Consider the following 27853-nt stretch of genomic DNA (forward strand, 5'->3'; position numbering starts at 1 on the left):
CTCCGATTTGGCTGAAATTTTGCATGCTTGCCAAGTACGGTGTAAATCGCTTCATAACCTGATATAGCTGCCATATAAACCGATCTGGGATCTTGACTTATTGAGCCACTAGAGTTCGCAATTATTATCCGATTTGTCTGAAATTTTGAATGAGGGTTTTTTAATGTCTTATAATAAGTGCGCCATACATGGTTTATTTCGGATCATAACCTGATATAACTGCCATATAAACCGATTCGGGGTACCTGACTTCTTGAGTCGCAATTATTATCCGATTTGGGTAAAATTTTGTGCAACGGCTTCTCCTATAATTTTCAACAAACTTATCAAATATGGTCTATATGGGTCTATAGCCTGATACAGCTCACATTCAAACCGATCTGCCTATTTTACTTTTTAAACCCCTTAAAGGCACTATTTTTTATTCAAATTGGCTGAAATTTTACATAATGACTTCTAATATGGTCTCCAACATTCAATTCAATAATGGTCCGAATTGGACCATAACTTGATATAGCTCCAAAACTATAGCAAATCCTTTCTTTTATACTTTGTTAAATAAAGCTACTACAAGTCAACATTAAGTTTTGTGAATACCGGCGAAGATCTCTATGCATAAATAATATTGATCAAATAAATGACAAAACCGGTTTCCCTAGAAGTCTTTACTTATAACAAAAAAAAATCAATAATAACATCGGAAACTACAATTAAATTCATTCGGTATTAAACTATTGTACAATTCAACCGGAGACTATGTTTCTCTGATTGTTGTGGAATTTCTGATCCAAACTGAGAAGTCCAATTAACATAGAGATTTGTACAAATACCATTAAATATGTTTGTGTGCGAATATAATTTGTTAGTATTTTTCAATTAATGTATAGTAGTAAGTTTTGGAATTAATTATTAACGCTGAATACTAATGGAGTCTGATGTAGAATAGTTCAGGAGGAATTAACAAGAAACGCTTTCATTGCAAGCGTTTTACCGCGACTACACCAAACATTGGCGAAGCGAAACAGTATTTTAATTGAAGTAAAGGGTGATTTTTTTGAGGTTAGGATTTTCATGCATTAGTATTTGACAGATCACGTGGGATTTCAGACATGGTGTCAAAGAGAAAGATGCTCAGTATGCTTTGACATTTCATCATGAATAGACTTACTAACGAGCAACGCTTGCAAATCATTGAATTTTATTACCAAAATCAGTGTTCGGTTCGAAATGTGTTCAAATTTTGACAAATTTTGTTCAGCGATGAGGCTCATTTCTGGTTGAATGGCTACGTAAATAAGCAAAATTGCCGCATTTGGAGTGAAGAGCCACCAGAAGCCGTTCAAGAACTGCCCATGCATCCCGAAAAATGCACTGTTTGGTGTGGTTTGTACGCTGGTGGAATCGTTGGACCGTATTTTTTCAAAGATGCTGTTGGACGCAACGTTACGGTGAATGAACACATTTCGAACCGAACACTGATTTTGGTAATAAAATTCAATGATTTGCAAGCGTTGCTCGTTAGTAAGTCTATTCATGATGAAATGTCAAAGCATACTGAGCATCTTTCTCTTTGACACCATGTCTGAAATCCCACGTGATCTGTCAAATACTAATGCATGAAAATCCTAACCTCAAAAAAATCACCCTTTATAACAAAAACAAAGCGTTGTATTATGGGCCACTTCGAGCCGCCCACATCTATGCGCAGTGGGTGGTTCCGCTCATACGACAAAAATAATAAACCGATGTCTTCGATCAATGAACATGTCAAATTATTTACCTATAGTGATTTTTTATGCCCTGCACCATAAGATGGGGGGTATACTAATTTCGTCATTCCGTTTGTAACACCTCGAAATATGCATCCAAGACCCCATAAAGTATATATATTCCTGATCGACATGACATTTTAAGTCGATCTAGCTATGTCTGTCTGCCTGTCGAAAGTACACTAACTTTCGGTGGAGTAAACTAGGCGCTTTTGCACAAATAAATCTTAGTGTAGGCCGGTTGGGATTGTAAATGGGCCAAATCTGTTCATGCTTTGATATAGCAGACATATACACCGATCTGGGGTCTTGACTTCTTGACCATCTAGGTGGCGCAATTCTTATCCGATTTGGCTGAAATTTTACATAAAGTGTTTTGTTATCACTTTCAACAACTGTGGTAAGTATGGTTTAAATCGGTTCATAACCTAATACAGTTGCCAAATAAACCGATCTGGGGTCTTGCTTTCTTGCGCCACTAGAGGTCGCACTTCTCATTCGAATTGGCTGAAATTTTGCATGAAGTGTTTTGTTATGACTTCCAACAACTGCGCTAAGTATGGTTTAGATCGGTCCATAACTTGATATAGCTGCCATATATACCGATCTTGAATCTTGACTTCTTGAGCCAATAGAGGGCGCAATTTTTATGCGATTTGACCGAAATTTTGCACGTTGTGTTTTATTATGATTTCCAACAACCGCGTTGAGTATGGTCCAAATCGATTTATAATCTGATATAGCTGCCATTTAAATCGATATTGGATCTTGATTTCTTGAGCCACTAGAGGGCGCAATTCTTATTTGATTTGGTTGAAATTTGGCATTGTTTTGTAATGACCCTCTACAACTGCGATAAATATGAATCAAATCGGTACATAACCTGATAAAGCTGCCATATAAACCGATCTGGGATCTTGACCTTTAAAGCTTCTTGAGGGCGCATTTCTTATCCGATTTTGTTGAAATGTTGAACAACGGCTTCTCCCATGACCTTCAACATACCTGTCTAATATAGTCTGAATCGATTTATAGCATCATGCAGCTCCCACATAAACCGATCTTCCGATTATGCTTCTTGAGCCCCAAAAGGCGCAATTCTTAACCGAATGGACTAAAATATAACCCAATGACATGTACTATGGTCTTCAACATTCAATTCACTTATGGTCCGAAACGGACTATAACTTGATATATCTCCAATAGCATAACAATTCTTATCCATTATTCTTTGTATGCCTAAAAAGAGATACCGCGCAAAGAACTCGACAAATGCGATCCGTGGTGAAGAGTATATAAGATTCGGCCTGGCCGAACTTAGAACGTTCCTACTAGTTAAAGGTTATATCGGTGCTTTTGCCTAAACGCTCCACAAGCACAGATCTTTTTCACCAAAATATCGCGTTTTTAAAATAAGGTGAAAGGTATTTTCAGAAAAATGTCAATATTTCAGCGAAAACAAGTAGCGTTCTAAGACTGATTTGGACCGTACTTCGTACAGTTGCTGGAAGTCAAAACAGAACACTATATATAAAATTTCAGACAAATCGGATGAAAATTGGGGCTTGTAAGGGCTCAAGAAGACAATTCGGGAGATCGGTTCATATGGGAGATATATCAGATTATACACCGATTCGAACCGTTCTTGGCACAGTTTTTGGAAGCCATAATGGATATAGCTCCGTTATACATATATGTTCGTCCGATTTGCAGTAATAATGCAATAAAATTGTCATTTGTTAACCGATTCTCCCGAGATTCTGCACGAAGGACATTCTCTTGACTCTCAATTTTACTAATAAATTTCATAAAAATCGGTTCAGATTTAGATATAGCTCTCATATATATGTATCGCTCGATATTAACTTCTAGAGTCACAGTAAGCGCATTTATTGACCACTTTTGTCAAAACCACAATACCTGAGAAGTTTACTTCAAATCGGTTCTGATTTAGACATATGTTCGTTCAATTTTGAGATATATTGCATGAAAATGCTAATTTGTTAACCGATTCTCCCAAAGTTTGGCAGGAAGGATTTTGTTATGACTCCCGTTATTACTGGTGAATTTCATAGAAATCAGCCCAGATTAAGATATAACTGTCATATATGTATATCGCCCGATTTTCACTCCAAGAGCCACTGCATGCGCATTACATACAATTTTACCCGATTTGGCAAACATAATACCCATTTGAAAATATTTACATTTTGAAACTAAACAATCGACTTTTTCTTTACAGCGCGCCAGTTCGACTAAAGCTCTCTCATTTATGTCTGTATTTCTGTACTAAATTTCAGATAGACCAAAAGTTTAACATGGGCTATATTGGACTATATCTTGATATAGCCCCCACATAGACCAATACGCCAATTTAGGGTGGTTTACATATATACCCGAGGTGGTGGGTCTCTTTTTATACCCCCCACCATAGGATGGGGGGTATACTAATTTCGTCATTCTGCTTGTAGCTACTCGAAATATTCGTCTGAGACTCCATAAAATATATATATTCTTGATCGTCGTGACATTTTATGTCGATCTAGCAATGTCCTTCCGTCTGTCCGTCCGTCCGTCTGTCTGTCGAAAGCACGCTAACTTCCGAAGGAGTAGAGCTATCCGCTTGAAATTTTGCACAAATACTTCTTATTAGTGCAGGTCGGTTGGTATTGTAAATGGGCCATATCGGTTTTGATATAGCTGCCATATGAACCGATCTTGGGTCTTGACTTCTTGAGCCTCTAAAGGTCGCAATTATTATCCGATTTGCCTGAAATTTTGTACGACGGATCCTCTCATGACCATCAACATACGTGTTTGTTATGGTCTGAATCGGTCTATAGCCCGATACATCTCCCATATAAATCGATCTCTCTATTTTACTTCTTGAGTCCCCACTGGGCGCAATTCTTATTCGAATTGTCTGAAATTTTACACAGGTCTCCAACATATAATTTAATTGTGGTCCAAACCGGACCATGTCTTGATATCGCTCTAATAGCAGAGCAAAAATCTCGACAAATGCGATCCATGGTGGAGGGTATATAAGATTCGGCCCGGCCGAACTGAGCACGCTCTTACTAGCTTTTTTTTGTGATTTTTACAAAATTAAAGTATTCAACTAAAGAGGACGAACGAAGTTAAATAAAAATGTTTTTTCTGTGCAGCTAGGCTATATTTTCATAAAGATAGGCTATATTCGACAATAGACTGATCTAAATTTATATTATGGATGTACTTACCGATATCCCGCCAAAAGATTCAACAGTGTTGTTTTACCACATCCCGAGGTTCCAATAATGGCCGATAATTCACCAGAGCGAAACTCACCACTTATTTTATTCAATATTGTTTTTGCTAATAAACACAAAGTAGACAAGGAGTACGATTTCTTTATTAAAAGTAGTATACATAATATCACTTTTAACCAGATAAAGATCATTTGTATAATATTTTTACCATTACAATATTAAAGTTAAAAAAAAAAATTATTTACTTTGTTTCCCTTCTTTAACATTGTAGGTTATATCTAAAAACCTTAAATTAGTGGCCCTGTCAGGGGGAATTCTTTTAAATATTTCTCCATCACCAATAGGAGAATTTACCGACCGGCCAATTGGAGTGTCCATTGATGTACCGAATTACCGAACTGAATTGTTTGGTGTAATCGAAAGAACTAAATTTGTGTTTTAATTTTTATCAGTCAACATAAAGGGGTATGAGTTAAAACTATGATATTACTATGTTGGAAAACTTATCTAACTAAAATTTTTGATAAGATTTAGGCATAGGCAATTATTGTTGAAAGGGTGCATTCTTTTGGTTTTCCGTATTGAATGAATTTTTATAAAAAAAACGGAAAAATTAAAGTTAGCAATACCTATAAAAACATTCAAAATGAGTAAATAAATGTATCGATTTACCAGCAACGCAATCGGACGAAAGTGCAGGATGCTGAAAGGGATAGAACTGACATTCCAAAGAATTTTTCGGAAGCTGGAAAGAGGATCAGTTCTCTCGATGAGCATAACATTGCCTAAACCCTGTAGAAGAGAAAGAGATCCCCGCTTTCAAGTACTCTGGGAAGATCAAGCCACCTCTGCCACAATGGAGACTTCAGACAGCGTCCTGCGGAGGAAGACAAAGTCGGAACAGGTGCAAAGGAAGCGCGCATGGCCTCTGAGTCTTCATGGATTACTCTGACTTCCAAAAGGACGCCACAGCCATCACGGAAGGAGAAGATGGTCGTTGAAAAAGGTAAGGAGCCAGAGTGTCAGAATGGCAAGGAAGCACAAGAGATATGCGATGACTTATGCAGTCATTGATATCGGTTGAGCATCCGGTTGGATTTCACCATATAATCGGTCACAAGTGAAGCATTTGGTAAACGAACGGTTTTTCGGTCATATGTTGAACTCTGAAGGTGGATTATGAGCTTCCAGTATAGAGGGGACATCTTAACGCAGCACTTTGCGTCGGCGGAAGATACTGATACCGTCAAAAAGCTAATTGGAAGTATCCACATTTCCTGGATCGCAAAGCTCGATCTTGTGAGAAAGATGGACATCCCACAGCTCACAAAGGAGACGGTTTTCATCAAGGAGGAGGGCGGAAGAGTTGTACGTGGAGAAATGGGAGGGCTTCCCCAGGGAGGAGAAGGAGGAGGGAACTCTCTTTGTGGTGGGAATTGATCTAGTCTCCGTGACAAGTTTGGCTAAGACTTAAGGCAGGGCGTACTACGGGACCAATGCGGTCTTCTTCAAGATTGGGAAGACTAGGATAGGCAAATATCCTCATATTGCGCCATCAGGCGGTGCAGTGGCAGAACACTAAAGAAGTCAAGATCCCATATCAGTTTATATGGGAGCTATATCAGGTTATAGAACGATTTGAACTACTCTGGCATAGGTGTTGAAAGTCAAAACAAAATATCTCATGCTAAATGCAGTAAAATATCTCGTGTCGAATATGGCATGAGTCGGATTACAGCTCCCCTATAAACCGATCTCCCTATTTTACTTCTTCAGCCCCTAAAGTGCGCAATTCTTACTAGATTTGGCGGCTTCTAGGAGCTAAAGAAGTCAAATCGGAGTATCGGTTTATATGAGGGGCTATACCAGTTTATAAATCGATTTGGATCACACGCAGCATGGGTATCGGAAGTCAGAACAGAAGTTTTTGAGCCAAGTTTTATCCAAAACAGGAGAAAATTGGGCCTTCTAGGGGTTGAAGATGTCGAATCCGGGAATCGTTTTATATGGGGGCTATACCAGACTATGGACTGATTCGAATTATACTTAGCGCACATGTTTGAAGTTGTAACATAAGTTTTTGTGCCAAATTGAAGCCTCTAGGGGCTCAAGAAGTCAAAACCTGGAATCGTTTTATATGGGGTCTATATCAGTTTTTACTTCTTTAGCCCCTAGGGTCTGAAATTCTCATTTGGCTGAAATTTGGCAAAAAGACTTTTGTTCTGTCTTTTACGGATGTGCCGGATATGATCTGAATCGGTCAATAAACTGATATGGCTCCCCTACACAACGATCCCCGGATTTGTTGCCCGATTTTGATTTGTATGAAATTTCTCAGGACTTGAATTAAATATGATCCAGATCAGCCCCCATTTGAATGTTACTATGGATATGGTAGTGGAGTTGTTACCAAAGAGGATGGTTACTTTATCCATGGTGGTGGATATTCAATACGTTCAAATTAACTTTTTACTTTTAGACATTTGCTTAAAACTAAGACGAAATTTTAATATGAAGAATGCTAACAAACTAAATGTTAGTGAACAGCCACTCATAATGGCTATGGAGCGGCCATAGTCCATATCCAAACATCCAATGAACTTTAGAATATATTTTGCTTTTGTAATCACTGCTAGACAAGGATTTCCCTCTGGACAAGGAAAGTCGGGACGATTTAGACCTAACATCGGCACCAAAGTTGCTTCCAAAGCATATCTCATAAAACTTCCATAAATTAAAAATTCGTGAAAGGCTGGGTAATCTTTACCATGTACAGCCAGGTTCATAGTCATCACCATAACTCCTATGGTGAGAGGTCCCAAGTACAAAGCGTGCTAAATGCAAAATAAAAGAAGAAATAGTTAAATCTATCATATGATGCCAATCATAATAAATATTTCTACCAATCCTTTGAAGCTGGAGCCCAACAGCAGACCCAAGCCCGTTGACATGAGCGATATGACAAAAGTCATGAACAAGAATAACACGAAACGCCACAACTCCATGGGCAGCCCGGCTATCAGATATACCAGAAGAGCATAAATCAAGCATGAGGGTATTATAATAGCCAATTGGGAAGTGAACATTGCCATAAAATACGAGCTCAAGCGGTACCACTGATTAAAGTACTCCCCTTTCATGTATCGTATATCTCTTGGAACTATAAATGAAAATAGATCAAAACAGTGAAGGTAATTTTACGCTATGGGCAATATTTTCAGCCTACCTGTTGCAAGCATAGGACTTGTGCCTAAAAATGCCAAGGCAGTGATGTAAACGACAGCAAAGAAGTAATTATAAATGCTATACTGGGCATTTCGAGGCACCTCATAAAAGACGAAACCAATCGTAATGGCACAAATAATGTGAGTAAAGAACCTCAATCTGAAGTTCACCTGAAATCAAAAGACAGTAAATGGAAAGGGTGTATATGCAGAAACCAAATGTGCGAAGCACCATCGCACAATGGCGCAGACAGGTGGCAAATATCAAAATTTCTACGTAATGTTAAGAGAACTTACCGTATGTAAAAAATTTTAATGATTTCAAAAATACGTATACGCACGCATAGAAATATCAGATTTTTAGTTTAGGAGATATGACCGTCCAAATTTGACCAATTATTGATTTTCAATAACACACAATTTTTAGGTAATTTAGTCCCTTTCCAAGTGTAATGTCGCGAAAACTAGATAAGGGACTATAAACTTGTATACCCACCACCATAGGATGGGGGTATACTAATCTAGTCATTCCGTTTGTAACACCTAAAACATTGGTCTGTGACCCCATGAAGTATATATATTCTGGATTCTCTCGACACTCTGATTCGATCTAGCCATGTCCGTCCGTGTGTCGAAATCACGATAGCGGTCGAACGCGTACAGCTTCCCGTTTGAAATTTCGCACAGATACTTAATATTGAGGTAGGTCGATGGGGATTGCAAATGGGCCTTATCGGTTTAGATTTGGATAAAGCTTCCATATAAACCGATCTCCCGGTATAACTTCTTGAGCCCCTGGAAGCTGCAATTTTCATCCGATTTGGCTGTAATTTTGCACATAGCATTCTGCTATAACCTACCACATCTGTGTCAAGTACGGTCCAAATCGGCCTATAACCTGATATAGCTCCCATATAAACCGATCTTCCGATTTGACTTCTTGAGCCTCTGGAAGCCGCAATTTTCATTCGATTTGGCCTTAATTTTACACATGGTGTTTCCTTATGACATCCAACAGCTGTGTTAAGTGCGGTCTAAATCGGTCTATAACCCGGTAGAGCTCCCGTATAAACCGATATCCCAATTTGACTTCTAGAGCCCCTGGAAGCCACAACTTTTGTCCGATTTGGCAGAAATTGTATACTCTCGTCATATTTTCAAATTACGCTCTTTGATTGACCCTTAATATAATTCAAAAAGTTTAGCTGTATATGTCCATTTTTGATTAGAGGCAAAAATTTAAACAAGTAAAAGCGTGCTATGTTCGGCCGGGACGAATCTTATATACCCTCCACCATGGATCGCATTTATCGAGCTCTTGCCACGGTATATATTTTATGCAAACAAAGGATAAAAAAGAATTGCTATGTTATTGGAACAATATCAAGTTATATTTCATTTCGGACTATAATTGAACTGAATATTGGAGACCATAGTAGAAGTCATTGTGTAAATTGTCAGCCAAATCTAGTAAGAATTGCGCACTTTAGGAGCTGAAGAAGTAAAATAGGGAGATCGGTTTATAGGGGAGCTGTATTTGGCTATAAACCGATTCATGCCATATTCGACACGTATGTGAAACGTAATGAGAGAAGCCGTTGTACAAAATTTCAGCTAAATCGGATAATACTTGCGTCCATTAGAGGCTCAAGAAGTCAAGACCCCAGATCGGTTTATATGGCAGCTAATATATCAGGTAATGGACCGATTTGAACCATTCTTAATACAGTTGTTGGAAGTTATAACAAAACACCTCATGAACCATTTCAGCCAAATCGGATAGCAATTGCTCCCTGCAGAGGCTTAAGAAGTCAAGACCCCAGATCGGTTTATATGGCATCTATATCAGGTTATGCACCGATTTGAACTTTTCTTAGAACAGTTGTTGGGAGTCATAACAAAACTCCTCATGCAAAATTTTAGCCAAATCGGATAAGAATTGTGCCCTCTAGTGGCTCAAGAAGTCAAGACCCAGATCGGTTTATACGGCAGCTATATCAGGTTATGGGCCGATTTTAACTTTTCTTAACGCAGTTGTTGGAAGTCATAATAAAACATCTCACGCAAAATTTCAGCTCAATCGGATAAGAATTGCGCCCTCTAGCGGCTCAAGAAGTCAAGATCCCAGATCGGCTTATGTGGCAGCAATATCATAACGTGGACCGATATAGCCCATTTACAATCCCAGCCGACCTACACTAATAAAAGGTATTTGTGAAAAATTTCAAGCGGGTAGCTTTACTCCTTCGAAAGTTAGAGTGCTTTCGACAGACAGACGGACGGACGGATATGGCTAGTTCGACTTAAAATGTCATGACGATCAAGACTATACAAACAGGCGACCAGTCCTTTGGACAACAACAACATGCTCACAGTCGAAAAATCTTTGGAATAATTTTATAACATTTGAATAGCTAAAGATATATACGCGAAACTTGACATAGTGAATGTGGAGATAATTTCCAATAAGTATGCAAAAGTTGGAGATCCTAATAGGTCCATAAAAAAATTTTTATGAAGATTGTCCTTTCCTGCTAAAGTTATAAGATTCACAACTTAAAATTTCCAAAAGAAACTAAATTACGAAATATGATGAAAATTTTACAGAAAATTTATAAAATTACTAGCTGGACAGGGCCCGCTCCGCTGCGCCTTCTTTCACTCTCTTATTTTATCCGAGCCCTATACTGGCACGGTGAGGAAATAAGTCCTGTTTGGGTAGGCTGGTACGGCCTTTCAGGGGGGGGGGGGGGGGGGGTTTGAGGGGTGGTGAGATCCCTCAGACAGAAAGGAATGAATTTTTATGCCACATTTGTATTCCTCTTTTAAATAGCTTTTATTTGATACCCATATTGCCCAAAGCAGTGAAAAAGTCCTGTTGGGGGTTTTTTTAGGATTGGGGTACCCCCCAGAACACTTTGGGCGAAATTTGTATAACAAGTTAGTGCTGTACTATTAAATACCTTTCATTTGATAACCTTGTTGTCCTTATCGGTGAACATGTCCGTCCGGGTGGGTTTTGGGATGTCGTCCCCCAGGTTATTTGACCCAAAAAATTTCATACCAATTTCGTCTTTTGGGGGTACCAGGGCTTTCTTGAAATTAGGGGTATGGGGGAGAGTCCGCAGAAGCTGCGAGGGGCTTGTTGGGTTTATAAAAGCGATCTGGATGGTTCAACGGAAGAAACCTTCTACTGTTCCTGTGGTATCACAATGGACGAATACGTCTAACTGATTGTGATGGCAGACTGCAACTTAAACCTTACTGCATTAGCCTTCCTGGTCACCATATCTCCACATACTCGTCCTTCCGAGCATTTCACAGTGCTACATGTGCGCTCGTCGGTCAGTCCATTATCTTCAACTGCGTCACCTTGAACGGCTTTGGGTTAACCAAGTTTATCGATTGCAGTCCTCTGGTCCATATAGCCAAGTCGTTTGCCCTCTTATTCCCTGTTAATCCGCTACGTTCCGGCACCAAAATGATGCAAGCCATGTCATCAGAAAAGGCATAATTCTCCTTATAACACTCCAATACCGTTCCTTATAACACTCCAATACCGAGGTTCACACTCGACGTGTTAGTTTTGGCACAGCACCATCTCACGTAGAATTCACCCCAAAATATTTGATATCATCGCATATCCAAACCGATCTATTGAGGATCGATTGTCTACCTCGTACAGGCAGATTGAAATCCATCTTCAGTTAAGATAAAATTTCCCCCCTGCGGCGAGCCATGATTCACTCTTTCCCTTATTTTGATGTCATGGGATTCAATTTATACATCTGATCCTTAACACTTAGGACCACCGTACCCATCGGGTCGATTCCCAGATTATATTATATATGAGAAATTTCCCCTTATTCCTTAATGGAATGGGAAATTTGCTTTACTATGTCATGCAGGGCGGTCTCCACCAATGGTCCTTTGACGTAGGCATGTTGATTGAAACCTTACAATTATCTGTGTATCCCATTCATTATCATGACCCTATAACTCAAAGATTTTCTCACCTTTTCCCTCCACATTTGCTGTAAGAAGCGCATGAATATCAGCTTAAACTCCTGACACCGGGAACAATTGGCACGATTGGTTTTAAATGATTTAGGAATTTCGTGTTTATGACAGCCAACGTTTTCTTTAGAGATCCCAGATACTGTTCGTTGGGTGTTTGACAATTTTGGCAACCATTTAGAAATTGTACCATTGTCAATTTTTGTGACCATTTCAGTTTGAAAATCACCATAGGCTTTGGTAGAAACATCGATAACTAAGAATAAGAGAAAGTTTTATTAACAATTTTGGGTTAAACTTAATTTTTATAATACGAGTAACTTACTGAAATCTATTGGGTTATGCGTTACAGGACAAAATAAATCGAATTCCTCCAAATAAGACAGCACACGATTTACGCCTCCTTGGTAAATACATTCGCCTTGGGACATTACATATAGTTTGTCGAACATTTGAGATTGTCTGGCGGATGGACAATGAAGAGAACAAATAACTGTGTGTCCACAATTGGCCAACTTTTTCAATATTCCTAAGCACTGTGAAGATGAAAATTCGTCCAAACCACTAAAAAATATAGGACAAGTAAAAATTAGAGTAACAAAAATGACAATGTGGTAAAAAGTTTAGTCAGAGCTATGAAAAGTAAGATCAACACAAATATCTGGTCAATTCTGAACTAACTTTACAAAAACAAAACTTAAGTCAACAATGCAATTTAGTAAATTGTTTGATATTATAATTGGAAGGGACTAATTTAAACTAGGAATATATTGGGTTGCCCAAAAAGTAATTGCGGATTTTTTAAAAGAAAGTAAATGCATTTTTAATAAAACTTAGAATGAACTTTAATCAAATATACTTTTTTTACACTTTTTTTCTAAAGCAAGCTAAAAGTAACAGTTGATAACTGACAGAAGAAAGAATGCAATTACAGAGTCACAAGCTGTGAAAATATTTGTCAACGCCGACTATATGAAAAATCCGCAATTACTTTTTGGGCAACCCAATAGTAGTTTAAACTAGGGTTATGTATCTCATAAAAACTTACGTTGTTGGTTCATCCAGTAGCAACACTGAGGGGCTTTCAATCAACTCCAAAGCAATACTGACTCTTTTCCTTTGACCACCGGACAAGTTAGCAACTGTTGTATTGGCTTGTTCACGCATTTGTAGTATATCTAGAATTTCAAAAACAAAACTTCGTCGTTGCTTTTCACTGCATTTAGTAAGCAGTTTCAAATTGGATGCAAACATCATAGTTTCAAAAACTGTAAAACATGGAACAATACTATTCTCCTGAAACACATATCTTGTCATCTGGTGTAACCCTTTTGTGTCAAAGTTATTTCCATTAATTTGAAAGTCACCATCTTTTGTATGGATTCTGTGGAAGAGAAGACATAAATTTACGAGTATATTATTAACAAGCAAAAGCGTGCTAAGTTCGGCCGGGCCGAATCTTATATACCCTCCACCATGGATCGCATTTGTCGAGTTCTTTTCCCGGCATCTCTTCTTAGCCAAAAAACGACATAAGAAAAGATTTGCTCTGCTATTAGAGCGATATCAAGATATGGTCCGGTTTGGACCACAATTAAATTAGATGTTGGAGACCTGTGTAAAATGTCAGCCAATTCGAATAAGAATTGCACCCTTTGGGGCTCAAGAAGTAAAATAGAGATCGATTTATATGGGAGCTGTATCAGGCTATAGACCGATTCAGATCATAATAAACACGTATGTTGATGGTCATGAGAGGATCCGTCGTACAAAATTTCAGGCAAATCGGATAATAATTGCGACCTGTAGAGGCTCAAGAAGTATGACAGCTATATCAGGTAATGAACCGATTTGAAATACTTGGCACAGTTGTTGGATATCATAACAAATCACGTCATGCAAAATTTCATTCCAATCGGATAAGAATTGCGCACTCTAGAGGCTCAAGAAGTCAAGACCCAAACCATTTAAACCATTCTTAGCGGAGTTGTTGGAAGTGATACTAAAACACAACGTGCAAAATTTCAGACATATCGGACCAGAATTGCGCCTTCTAGCGGCTCAAGAAGTCAAGATCCCAAGATCGTTTTATATGGCAGCTATGTAAAACATGGACCGATATAGCCCATTTACAATCCCAACCGACCTACACTAATAAGAAGTAGTTGTCCAAAATTTCAAGCGGCTAGCTTTACTCCTTCGAAAGTTAGCGTGCTTTCGACAGACAGACGGACGGACGAACAGATAGACGGACATGGCTAGATCGACATAAAATGGCACGACGATCAAGAATATATATACTTTATGGGGTCTCAGATGATAATTTCGAGTAGTTACAAACAGAATGACGAAATTAGTATACCCCCATCCTATGGTGGAGGGTATAAAAATGTCAGATATGTACATAGTAAGTAAAAACGTGTTAAATTCGTCTGGGCCTAGTCTTTTATCCTCTCCACCATAAATAGCATTTGTCAAATTTAGTTATAAATAGGGGTATATTCATTTTATCGTTCCGTTTGTAACACATCGAATTAAATATTTCTGACTCTACAAAGAATGTAACGACGTCCTTGTGTATATCCCTCTATCTGTCAGTTGTAATCACGCTAGAGCTTTCAAAAATTGAGAAATTGGTCTGGAATTTGCACTTATTCGTATGTTGTTCTTGAACGCGCTAAATAGGACAAAATTTGGGCATAGTTTCCATATAGACCTATCTATATTTATTATCCGATTTCGCTGAAATGTTGAACAGTAAGTTGCACCCCGTTAACTGAACCACACATGACCCACATCGAACTATATTTAGGTATAGCTGCCATATGTAGGCTGTCCTGTGATTTAGAGTCTTAAGACCATTACATCCGCATTCATTACCTGATTTGGCTGAAATTTTGAACAGAGATTTGTGATATGCCGTCCGGGTTTATATTGAGAAACTAGCTGGACCGGATCCGTTCCGTTTCGCCTTCCTTGACTTTCTTATTCTTTTCATTTCAACCCAATACTGCAATGGTCACTAAATTTGTATTGTTTGCGGATTTTTTGGGGGTGGGGAATCCAGACAAAATACCTTTCTTTAAGCCCCACACCGCCATGATCGCTGAATATGTCCGATTTAAGGGTGGCGGGGTCCCCCAGGATTGGATCAATTTGTCGGTCCGCACATTGTTAAAAGCCCACTCGCTTTCAATGCATGCCGCCAGGGTGTACTTTTTGGCATAGAAGGATTCTTCTATTTTATGCACAACCTCGTGCAGCACAGTCTCCACCGGCCTTCCCTTGACATAGGCATGCTGTTTGTATATGAACAGTTGGCTGGATGTCCTACTCTCAATCATGGTTTTTGAGAAGAAAGGTCGTAAGGCTTATAGGTCTGTAGGCCTTTCGTGTCGCATAGCTTACTTTGCCGGGCTTAGGTGTAAACCCCAACATGTTATTCGTTGTACTCGACCGAGTACCAGCGTTGGCATAAAATAATTGGTAGTTGATATGGTTCAGTCCAAAAATTTTGTTCAAGTCGTCCATGGCTCCTGAATTAATATACAATAATATGAGTCTAGCCCTTGCTGATTTTCTCCATCAGAGCATGTGTAGCAGTCTCGCTCCGGTGGAGGTTTACCTCAATCATTGGCCCTCCATTAGATGGGCTTCTTGGGAGTTGGTGATTGTCTCATCGTCTGCTCCTTGTTCTTAAGTCTGCATTGAGTGGGAAACTCAATGCCTGCATTGTCTGATGTTTTAATAATTTTAAATTTGCATATCCTAGTCCTCCCAATCTTGAGAAAGTCGGTAATGGTTCCATCATCGAGTCCCTGTTCGCTAGGCTGTATTGAGTCTACCGTCCCTACACTGCCTGATGTTGCAATATTAGGATCTTTGCCTATATTAGTCTTCCAAATCTTCCTAATCCCATGAAAATCGTTGATGCTTCCGTCGTCGGGTCCCTGTTCATAAAGCTGTGTTGGGACTCTCGTCGCTGCACTGCCTGATGTTTTAGTATTAGGATTTTAACTTATCCTAGTCCTCCCAATATTGAGAGAGTCGGTAATAATCTCGTCAGCAGCCCCCTGTCCGTTAGGCGTTATTGAGTATCACGCCACTGCACTGCCTAATGGATCGATATGAGGATATTCAACTATCCTTGACTTCCCAATCTCGAAAAATACGGCAATGGCCCCATAGTACGCCATGTTTTTAGTCTTAGCCAAACTTGTCACGGAGACTTGATCAATGTCCACCACAAGGAGAGGTCCTTTCTCCTTCTCCTCCCTGTGGAAACCTCCTATTTTTCCACGACCAAATCTCGGTTTTGCTTGTTTAAGACTTCCATCAAGCGTCCATCAGGATATTAAGTAGATCACACGAAATGCTGGCTCTCACTGTCTGAACCCTTGTTTGGCATTGAATGGTTCGTAGTGATTCTTTCCTATTCTTATTAAGGATCGTGTATCAGCAAGTGTCTCATTTATTTTGTAGGGATACCAAACTCATACATGGTTTGAAATGCCTTTGGACGCAAAGGCCTGTCGAAATCGACTTTGTAGTCATCAAAGAGGTGGTAATAGTTGAGCTATCAATCTCCGCTCTTTTCTTGTCTATGGTTGATTTATCAGGTTTAATGCCGCATTGATACGAGTCAATTATTTCGTTGACTTTAGACTTTAATCTTTCACATTGTACGCTCGAAAGTATCTTGTATGCGATGGGGAGAAGACTTATTCCTCTGCAGTTGGCACATTCCATCTTGTATCCTTTCTTTTGTACTGGACTTGAAATACTGAGTTTCCAATCATCGCGTATGCGTTCTTCTAACCAGATCGTAAAGACAATTCGATGCATACGCTTTAACAGCGTGTCGCCTCCAGTCATAAATAGTTCGCCGGCAACCCATCGGCTCCTGCTCCCTTGTCGTTCTTCTGTTGGGTAAACAGAAGAGGTAAACATTCTGAAGCATCATCAGGGATTGGTTCTGCAGCTGGATAAAATGAGATTTTTTATACCCTCAGCACACTATATCTATCAGTTACCAAATTTCCATCAGTGTGATATTTGATTCTTTGGTAGAATATCCAGACTTCATTTTGACTCCTCTCCATCTTAATTCGCTTACACTCATGTCTTTCCATGTCCTTTTCCTTTCTGCAGTATAGACGTTTCTCCCCTCTCCTTTTCTATATGACATAGCTCCCACATAAACCGATCTCGCGATTATACTTTTTATACCCACCACCGATGGATGGTGGTATATTCATTTTGTCGAAATATCCATTTCCGACCCTATAAAGTATATATATTCTTGATCAGCGTTAAAATCTAAGACGATCTAGCCATGTCCGTCCGTCTGTCTGTTTAAATCACGCTACAGTCTTTAAAAATAAAGATATTGAGCTGAAATTTTGCACAAATTCTTTTCATAAGCAGGTTAAGTTCGCAGATGGGCTATATCGGACTATATCTTGATATAGCCCTCATATAGACCGATCATCCGATTTAAGGTCTTAGGCCCATAAAAGCCATATTTATTATCCGATTTTGCTGAAATTTGGGACAGTGAATTCAGTTAGGCTCTTCGACACCCTCCTACAATTTGGCCCAGATCGGTTCAGATTTAGATATAGCTGCCATATAAACCGATCCGCCGATTTATGGTTTTAGGCCCATAAAAGCCATATTTATTATCCGATTTTGCTGAAATTTGGGGCAATGAATTTAGTAAGACCCTTCGACATCCTCCTTTAATTTGGTTCAAATCGGTTCATATTTAGATATAGCTGTCATATAAACCGATCCGCTGGTCCGCTGGGGTCTTAGGTCCATGAAAGCTATGTTTTTTATCGGATTTTGCTGAAATTAAGGACCGTGAATTGAATTAGGCCCTTCGACACCCTCCTACAATTTGGCCCAGATCGGTTCAGGTTTAGATATATGCCATATAAACCGATCCGCCGATTTATGGTTTTAGGCCAATAAAAGCCATATTTATTATCCGATTTTGCTGAAATTTTGGACAATGAATTTAGTAAGACCCTTCGAAATCCTCCTTCAATTTCGCCCACATCGGTTCAAATTTGAACCGATCCTCCTATTTAGGGCCTTAGGCCTATAAAACCCACATTTATTATCCGATTTTGCTGAAATTTTGGACAGTGAGTTGTGTTAAGCCACTTGAAATCTTCCTTCAATTTGGCCCAGATCAGTTCAGATTTTGATATGGCAGCCATATAAACCGATCTCTCGATTTAAGGTTTTGGGCCCAAAAAAAGGCGCATTTTTTGTCCTATGTGGCCGAAATTTGGGACAGTGAGTTGTGTTAGGCCTTTCGACATCCTTCTTCAATTTGGCTCAGATTGGTACAGATTTGAATATAACTGCCATATAGACCGATCTCTCGATTTAAGGTTTTGGGCCCATCGTCCGATATAGCCGAAATTGGGACAGTGAGTTGTCTTAAGCTCTTCTATATTCTCCTGAAACTTGGCCCAAATCGGTTCAGATTTGGATATAGCTGCCATATAGACCGATATCTCGATTTAAAGTCTTGGCCCCATAAAATGCGCATTTATAATCCGATTTCATTGAAATTTGACACAATGACTTATATTAGGCTTTTCGACAGCTGTGTCCTATATGGTTCACAGGTGTTTTAAATATATACCCGAGGTGGTGGGTATCCAAAGTTCGACCCGGCCGAACTTAACGCGTTTTTACTTGTTTCGCCTCTAGAAAGCGCAATTCTTATCTGATTAGGCTGAAATTTTGTACAGTGACTAAATATGGTCTGCATCGGCCCATAACCTGATTGGCTCCCATATAAACCGATCTCCTGATTATACTTTTTTAGGCTGTAGAGCGTGTAATTGTTATCCGATTTAACTGCAATTTTGCAAAATGGCATTTTCTATGACTTCTAGAAAATATGTGACAAATATGGTTTGAATCGGTTAATAAGCATATAAAGCTCCCATATAAGAACCTAATCCTTGTCCGATTTGGCTGAACTTTTGCATAGTTACTCTTCTATGACTTCCAACACACGTGACAAGTATAATCCGAATCGGTCCATAACCTAATGTAGCTCCCATATAAACCCATCTCCCAATTATACTTCTTGAGTCTGTAGAAGGCTTATGCCTTATCCAATTCGGCTGATATTTTGCATAATGGCATCTACCATGGTCTACAACATTCAAGCCAAGTAGGGTCTGAATCGGTTCATATTTAGAAAAAGTTTCAATATCTTAGCAATTCTTATCCACTATCATTTGTTTGACTATAAAGAGATACCGGGCAAAAAACTTAAGAAATGAGATCCGTGGTGGATTGTTTGTTTCGTTTACCTACCTATAGCCGGCTATAATATTTAATAGTGTCGTTTTTCCACATCCCGAGGATCCAATGATGACGGACAATTCTCCCGCACAAAATTCGCCACTTATGTTATTTAATATGGTTTTTGCTGAGCATTAAAGACAGACAAAATTATTATATTAAAATCTGCCATGACACAAAAACTCATATTAAGTTTTGACCATATTAATTGGTAATTATATATTTTTTGAAGGCATTTTTGCCAAAAAAATTCTTGTGTTTCTGCAGCTTTTATTATTTACGTTTTGATTTTTCTTGAACTTGAAATGTTACATCTGTGAAACTTAAATTTATTCTTTTCTTTTCCGGTAATTGACAAAAAAACATTATTACTGTGACAATGAAAAAGGTACTCTGTATTAAAAACTTGTGCTAGGCATTTGGCCAAACACCAAAAATGAACTGTTATCAATTGGCTTAGCTTTTCAATATTCGCATTAGCCAATATAGTGATGAGTGTTGCAAAGATTATTCAAAGTATTATTTCTCAAGTGGTACCCCCAAAGGCACAGTGGGATGACTTGTGCAAATCTTTGAATTAATTAAAAATTCTTCCTGTACAAGTTAGAAGAGTTGGCAAGAAGCCCGATTTTCATGAAATTTTCACAGATGGTAGAGTTTGGGCCCCCGGGTGAAAATAGGTTACTAAATATTTTGATATTCGAAGTGTTGGGGGAGGGGCCGGACCCTTCCCCATACCCCAATTTTCAAAAACGCCAGATCTTGGAAATGCGTGCACCGATTTAAGCAAAATTTTGTATGCCACCTTATAGTACCCCAAAAACACGAAATTGGTAAAAAATGTTGGGGTTAAATAATCTGGGGGGACGCCCCATTCCAAAACTCACCCGAACGAACATGTGTACCGATTAGGACAATATGGGTATCAAATGAAAGGTATTTAAGAGGAGAGTACGAAATTGGTATACACATTTCACTCTTAATTTTCGGGGGGCCCCACCCCCAAAAAAGCCCCAAGAGCTTCACTGCTTTGGCCAATATGGGTATCAAATGAAAGGTATTTAAGAGTAGAGTACGAACTTGGCATTAAAATGTTACCTTAAGTGTCGAGGGCTCCCCCCCCCCCTCCCCAAAAACCCCACAGTAGAAAAAATTTACCGATTTCGACAATATAGATATCAAATGAAAGCTTTTTAAAGGTAGAATCCAATACTGATGTAAAAATGTATTCTTTGGTGTCTGAGGCGCCTTCCTACCGCCCAAAACCCCTCAACAGGACATATTTACCTATTGGGATTATATGGGTATCAAACGAAAGATATTTGGAAGCTGAGTACACATCTGTTATAAGAATTTGGTCCAAGGCGTCCTAGGGGGCCTCCCCAACCCCAAAAACCCTCAAATCGAGCATAAATGTCCAACGTCACAAAATGGGAACCGAATGAATGGTTGTTTGGGCGTTGACTATGAATCTGGTATGCACAATTAGGACAGAGTCTGAAACCGGCCCACCCACTAAATACACTTCAATAGGACGTGTAGTTCGATCGGAATAATATGTCAATTATAAGAAAGGTCTATGACAGTATATTTGGCACTAACCCTCTCCTCCGAATAAATGCATCGCCAAACTTTCATGTAGGATGACCGAGAATATATTGTACTCAAATGAAAGGAGAATATATTGTACTCAAATGGAGGGCAATCTCCCTCACCCCTATCCTACCCCCCACCCCACCCCACAAAAAAAGGAATTAAAAATGATATATGAATAATATGAAATAAAATATGAAGTCCGATCAGGATAGAATAGGACAGAAATAAAAGATCTTTGGTAGTAGAGTACACCTTTTACCCTCAAATCGGGATGGACACAGGAGGGCCTGCGGATATTTAAGAATGTGGTATCCCAAGTGGTCGCTTTGAAAAAATTAATTAGTGTGAATCTGAACGAAACCCGTAGGATGGTATCAAGATATTCAGAATATCTTGATAACATCCTTCAAAATGCTTAAGATTATGGGGCTCAAACAAAATCGTGTTCTAGCACGATGCTGATGACCTTCCACGCGGTCATGATTGGCGATAAATAAAAGATATTTGATAGTAGAAAACCATATTTATATCCAATTTTGAGGCCAAATGTTTGGGGGTCGTGTCACCCCATAAACTTCCCCTAAACCAATTGCAATTGGGGCTCAAATTAAATAAATTTGAGAGTAGAACACGATGCTGATATTTTTTCAGAGCCAAGTCCCCTCAAATTGGACATATTTTTGGATTATGGCAAAAAGGGGCTCAAATTTGTATATGTTTCATGGCTAAGTGTTTGACAGACGCCTCACCTTATAAAATTCCCCTAAACCACACATATATACAGACTATGGCAACATGTAGCTCCTATGTGGTTTTTGGGAATGAAGTATGAATCTGATATCCACTTTCGGGGCAAAGAGTTTGGCTACTCCAATCCACCACCAAATCCAAGAGAATGAATTAGATCTAACATCCAAACTTTAATGGGCGGATCCCTCCCTTATCCTATTTTCAAAAACGCCAGATCTCGGAGATGGTTGGGGCGATTTAGGTTGTTTATAATAACTTAAATACATAATTTTGTATCCTTATACAGGGTGGGATATCCAGGGGCCGCCCCACCTCCAAAGCCACCTGCCAAATGGAATATAAACTAATAATGACAATATGGGACTTAAATGAAAGGAATTTGAGATCAGAGCACGAATCTGATACATGGGGGTCCCCTCCACTCCCAAAAACACCCCCATACTTGACATATTTAGCGACCAGGCATTATAAGGCTCAAATGATAGAAATTTGGCTGTAGAGCACCAATATGATATACACATTGGGCGAAATATCTGAAAGGCCGTACCAGCACCCCCAAACAGGACTTAAATCGTGACATGACCGTATAGGGTTCAGATAAAATAAGAGTGTGAAAGAAGGAGCAGCGGAGCGGACCATGTTCAGCTAGTATGATATATATTTGGATATTGGGTACGAATCTGACCCCCTCAAGTACCCCTGTTCCGACATTCAAGCCGATTAGGATAATAGAAGACTTTAATAACAAATATTTTTAGAGATGATTACTAACCTGACTGGCACATTTTGGGTCAAGGTTTTGCTAGCCCACGTCCAACCAGTCGACAAGGAAGGATTTCCTTCAAGCATGGCATTCAGTGCCTCTCTCGGGCGCGCTTTGTCCCGAGATCATCACCGCATTCGTAGTGCGAATAGGGAAATGCTCCGTAAATTTGCGAAGAAGTTGCATATGCAGTCGAGAACTATCTGCGGTTTCGAGTGTACAGTCTTAGAGTGAGGCGGGGCGGCACCGCCTTTAAAATACTGAGTGCCTGTGACACACGATATAACAAGGCGAGTGGCCATCACGTTCCCGCAGCAATCGGTTGTATGGTATGCATAAGCTTGACGATGATCGTTACTACCATACGCAAGTAAATACAATAGTTACAACAGCAACATGTTTCCGGAATAATAAGAAAACCAACTAGACAAAATTCAGAAGACAACTCAGAGGAAGACTTTAGAATGTGAAAGCATAGAAGACATTGATGACAATGAGAATAGGATTACGATTGCATTAGTGGAGTTTATCGAAGATATTTTTCCTCTTTGAGAAAGGAAAACAGCCCAAGAAAATCTATGGATGACCATGGATATTTGCAATATTGAAAAAGAGGCCCTCAGACCTTATAACAGAGCAGGACGTATTGAGATGTGTATTACACACGGCTCAAGGAAAACAATATGATTATCACAGCGGCAAAATGTGACTCCTGGAAGCTTTTCTGCGAACATAGCATTAATGACGCCGCAAATATGAAAAAGTTTCTCTCAAAAACCCATGTCCAAACTGAAACGTTAGTAGAAGACATGAGAGTGAGAGCAGAGATAGCGGAGAATATGTTGGGGCTTTTGATGAAAATGCATTTTCCACAGGATACGACTGAATTCACGGGAAATATTGGACTTTTGGAATAATGAAGTTAATCAAAGGCTTATCACTACGAAATTTATGGTAAGAGAAGCTTCCAACCTGATGGAATATTCTCGGCGTTACTACAGAAGGAGGCCGACTATTGACAGCGTTCCTGGTACTTGCAAATACTCCGAAAGCCTGGCAGGAGACTTCGTACCCATTGCATAACGGCGATGGGTACGATGACAAAACGTATCCGTTGACTGTAAAAATTATACGCCAATTATATGCCGCGTTGACTATAAAAATTATATGCCAAGGACCAGGTTGATAAATTTTGGGTCCCATGACATAACGATAGGGAAAAAGTGGGCATTTTATGGCCACTTCCTAGAGTGACCAACATAATTAACTTATCAAGGATGCTGACTGACTAACATCGTATGGGTAGCAGATGTATAATGCTTCTACGGGTTAAGGATCCGAATCAGCTATGCAGAAAGCCCAAAGACTCTTGCCCATGGCATACGACTGGACTAGACCCAGTGGTCCCAATGTTAACCCAGAGAACACTAAAATCTGCCTGTTCACAAGGAAGACAAAGGTGGGCCAATCTTTTCTCAACAGAACGATTGCAATATCTAACAAAGTCAAGTACTAACGAGAGATTTTGGATAGAAAACTGAATTGGTAGGGTCACATTCAGAAGCGTAGTAAGAAGTCTCATAGATGTTGGGCACTATGTAGACTGACCGTAGGTTCGAAAAGGGGCTTGAATCCGAGGATAGTCCACTGGATCTACAAAAGCGTCATTAGACCAATTCTAACTTACGTTTCAGTAGTTTGGTGCAATACGATGATGAATAAGAGCATTGAGATCCCAAGTACTGAGATCTGTTTCAGACTGCCTGACCATAATACGGTCCTGCAGGCGGAGATCAGGGCGATCACGGAATCTGGGCCACAGTAGCGTATGAAGCCGAACGTCTAGGATCGAATCCTGGCGAGAACATTAGAAAAAAAATGTTAGGTGGTGGTTATCTTCTCTTAATGCTGGCGACATTTGTGAGGTACTATGCCTTTCATAGAAATCATGTAGAAAATTCTCCCCATAGATGTGTCGCACTACGGCACTCCCTTCGGACTTGGCTTTAAAAAGGAGTCCCTTACTATTGAGATAAATGGAATGTTCATGAGCTAATTTGCATTTGCAAACTGGTCATCATTACAATAGCAACAACGATTGTAAGGTCTCGAACAATTTCGGAGTGTAAGAAGGAGATTAACGCCTTCTATGAGGATGGCACAATCCACATTGTATGGATGCGCGGGTCATAACGAATCAAGGGGGAATGAAAGAACAGATTATTTGGCAGTGAAGGTCAGAGGACTGCCGTCAAAATACTTGGTTAGCCCGGATCCTTTCGGGACGACGCACATGTCACACCGTGAAATAGCGAAACTGCCGTAGGACGGGGAAAATCCTATGGGGAGTCCGGATCGTGAGAAGACGAGGCTATTACTGACGGAAATTAAGAAGAAGGCATGCATAGCTTTCAGTATCATAACAGACCACATAGGTATACGAACTCACTTATGGAAAATAGGTGCTGGAAGTGGGGAAGATGATGAGACGTTGGAGAATTTTGTATGTCATTGCACGGCTATCGCGGCTAACCTACACTGACAATTAGGTGAAAACACAATACCAGACATGAACCGACTTAAAGATGTGGTATAGAAACAATTAGGGAGGTTTCTATTTTGTATTTGGAGCATACAACAAACCAATTACTGGCTTAGATTTCATAATGGCATGGGACGGTTTAATATCCGCACCACGTTTTTTACCCTAACCTAACTTAACCTAAAACGTTTTACACCTTAATCACTGCTGTTGTAAAGGGTTTTAAAAATTTAGGAGAGTTAGAAAAAGAGTTAACCTAATTCATAAGTATGCGGATCAATGATTTGAATAAGTCATGGTTGTCTGTCTGCCCAAATATTTTTTTAGTTGATGTTCATGATTTTTTTCGAATACTAATATCCTAATTTCACATAAATATATTTTTTTTACCAAGGACAATAGCTACAGATTCTGTTGAAACACGGTATTGCCTGATTTGAAGCTGTATTGACAATCCGTTCGTACTTGGCTATAAAAAAGGTCCCTTATAATTGAGTTTAAACTTGAATCGGAAAGCACTCATTGATGTGAGAGAAGTTTGCCCCTGCTCGGTTCATGGGCAACATTTTGCTCTTCTTCCAAATGCCTTTCTTTTGAGTCCCATCTTACCACTTTGGTAAATATTTCCTATTTACGGGGCTATTTAAAGTAAATATAAGCTTCATTCTTCACTTTTAAATTCATTTGATATGAGCCCCATATTGGCATGATCGGTAAAAAAAGTTCTGTTTGGGGGTGGAGTGGACCCCAGGGTCTTTGTACCACAAATGAGTATCAATTTTGTTCTCTACTCCCAAAAGCTTTTATATAAGTCACATATTGTAATGGTCGGTAAATAAGTCCGACAAGCAAGGGATTTTGGGGTGGGGCGACTCCCAAACTCATGGCTCTTCAATTAGATATCAAATTCGTTTTATTCCCCCAAGCTCCTTTCGTTTGAAGCCTATATTGTCGTGATTGGTCTATATATCCATTTGCCGGGTTTTTGGGTGGCCCCCGAGGCACCCGATCCCAATAATAGAAAACCATGTTTTGTTTGAGTTGACTGTAAGAGTGCAAAAAAATTTGGAACGAATCGAAGTACCAGTCTCCGAGATCAGTTTTTTTTTTAATTAAGGTGATGAGAAGTGCTTTTTGGGGGAGGGATGACACCTCAGACATTTCGACTCAAACATCGAAATTAAATTTGTGCTTCACTCCCAAATCCCTTTGATTTGAGCTCCATATTGCCATGGTCGGTATACGTGAACCGATTGGAAGGTGTTTTTGGGGATGGGGCGCCCACTGGCACTTTGCCCTGAAAATAGATATAAAATTCGTTGGTTACTTATAAATACTGTTGATTTGAGCTTCTTATTGCCATAGCCGGAAATGAAGTTCAGTTTGCTTTAGGGTGCTGTAGGGCGTATCACCAAACACTTGGCTCTAAAATTGGATATCAGATTCGTTTTCTACTCTCAAATACATTCCATTTTTGCCCCATATTGTCATAAGCGGTCAATGAACCTATCTATTTAGGAGAAAAAGCGCCAACTAGACCTGAACGCAAAATTTAATGTCATATTCGTAATCTACTCCCAACTACCTTTTATTTGAGTCCCATATAGCCATGGTAGGCTAATTTGCCCATTTGGGGGTATTTGAGGGTGGAGCGACTTTCCATTACTTGGACCTAATTGAAATTCCATATTTGAAATCTACAGCCAAATACTTTTTATTTGAGTCCCATATTGACATGAACATCGAATATATCTGTTTAGATGAGTTTTGGGGTTGCGGTGGCCCACTGGTTACTTGGACCCAAATTTTTAATACGATATTTGTTTTCAAGTCTCTCATAGCTTTCATTTGATACTCTATCGGTCAAATTTTAATCTTGGGTGGTATTGTTGGGGTATGGGGAGATTGCGCCCCATTCCGATATCAAAAAAATTATATAGCCTGTGTTTCCTTCGAGACCATCCTACACAATCTGTGAAAATTGTAAGAAAATCGGTTCAGCCGTTTTTGTGTCTATACGGATCAAACAATCAAACCAACAAACATACAAACAAACACAAATTAATTTTTATATAAATAGTTTTTTACAAAATTCCCTTAATTTAAATATATTACAGTTGTACATGATTTTGTTCCGAAGCCTAACATTATTTTTTTGATATATGTTTCGCACTGAGGCGGTATTTCCAAACAAAAAACGCTAAAATACTGAAAATGATTGCCATTCCACTCAAAACTGCAATGGACTGACTATAGCTGATATTTGAACATCCCAAAAGCTTTAGAATGTATTTGCCTTTGTTCATCGGTAAGAAGCAGAAGGAGTCACTGGGGCAAGGGAAATCCGGTCGGTTAAAGCCCAATAGTAGACTCAAACTTGCATCTACTGCATATCTCATAAAGCTGATGTGGACCAGAATTTTGTGAGCGGTCGACATATCTCCTGTATGGGCAGATATATTCATAATCATGATCATAATTGAAAGTATTAGCGGTCCCACAAATAAAGCATGCTGAAAAGAAAAACGAATAAAAGTTTCAGCATACTGATATTTCCAAGTGTTACAAACACAGATTTCTTTCATGGGTATGAAAGTACTTGCAAT

At 39.2% G+C, this 27853-nt stretch overlaps 3 protein-coding genes across 3 annotated transcripts in view; all 3 read right to left on the reverse strand.

Annotated features, from left to right (window-relative positions):
* Positions 1–7431: 7431 nt before the first annotated feature.
* Positions 7432–7980, reverse strand: LOC131997576 (uncharacterized). The gene is made up of 2 exons (XM_059368445.1): positions 7924–7980; positions 7432–7854 (listed from the first exon to the last, which is right to left on the reverse strand). Exons 1-2 carry the CDS (start codon positions 7969–7971, stop codon positions 7477–7479), a joined length of 426 nt encoding a protein of 141 aa, XP_059224428.1. The 5' UTR covers positions 7972–7980; the 3' UTR covers positions 7432–7476.
* A 237-nt stretch (positions 7981–8217) lies between these two features.
* LOC131997954 (ATP-binding cassette subfamily G member 4-like) lies at positions 8218–19962 on the reverse strand. The gene is made up of 6 exons (XM_059369852.1): positions 19878–19962; positions 19609–19723; positions 13310–13645; positions 12587–12825; positions 12261–12517; positions 8218–8415 (listed from the first exon to the last, which is right to left on the reverse strand). The coding sequence occupies exons 1-6, from the start codon at positions 19960–19962 to the stop codon at positions 8218–8220; spliced, it is 1230 nt and encodes a 409-aa protein (XP_059225835.1).
* Positions 19963–27353: 7391 nt separating this feature from the next.
* Positions 27354–27853, reverse strand: part of LOC106093324 (ABC transporter G family member 2) — a 46989-nt gene continuing 46489 nt past the window's right edge. Inside the window, exon 16 of the mRNA XM_059369853.1 lies at positions 27354–27760. Coding sequence (XP_059225836.1) covers positions 27395–27760 — 366 coding nt within the window. The 3' untranslated portion in view covers positions 27354–27394. The remainder of the gene's footprint in view (positions 27761–27853) is intronic.

Source organism: Stomoxys calcitrans, chromosome 5 (assembly GCF_963082655.1).
Source record: "Stomoxys calcitrans chromosome 5, idStoCalc2.1, whole genome shotgun sequence".
Lineage (NCBI taxonomy): Eukaryota > Metazoa > Arthropoda > Insecta > Diptera > Muscidae > Stomoxys > Stomoxys calcitrans.

Bases quoted from the DNA above. Each gene is read 5' to 3' on its own strand.
- LOC131997576 (XM_059368445.1), bottom strand. From the start codon at position 7,971: ATGTCAACGGGCTTGGGTCTGCTGTTGGGCTCCAGCTTCAAAGGATTG. The intron at 7,855-7,923 runs GTAGAAATATTT...TTTTGCATTTAG, and splicing joins GCTCCAGCTTCAAAGGATTG to CACGCTTTGTACTTGGGACC.
- LOC131997954 (XM_059369852.1), bottom strand. From the start codon at position 19,962: ATGTTTTTTTGTCAATTACCGGAAAAGAAAAGAATAAATTTAAGTTTC. The intron at 13,646-19,608 runs GTAGGTAAACGA...TCTCTTCCACAG, and splicing joins AATATTATAGCCGGCTATAG to AATCCATACAAAAGATGGTG. The intron at 8,416-12,260 runs GTGAGAAAATCT...TTTTGATTTCAG, and splicing joins AGCAAATGTGGAGGGAAAAG to GTGAACTTCAGATTGAGGTT.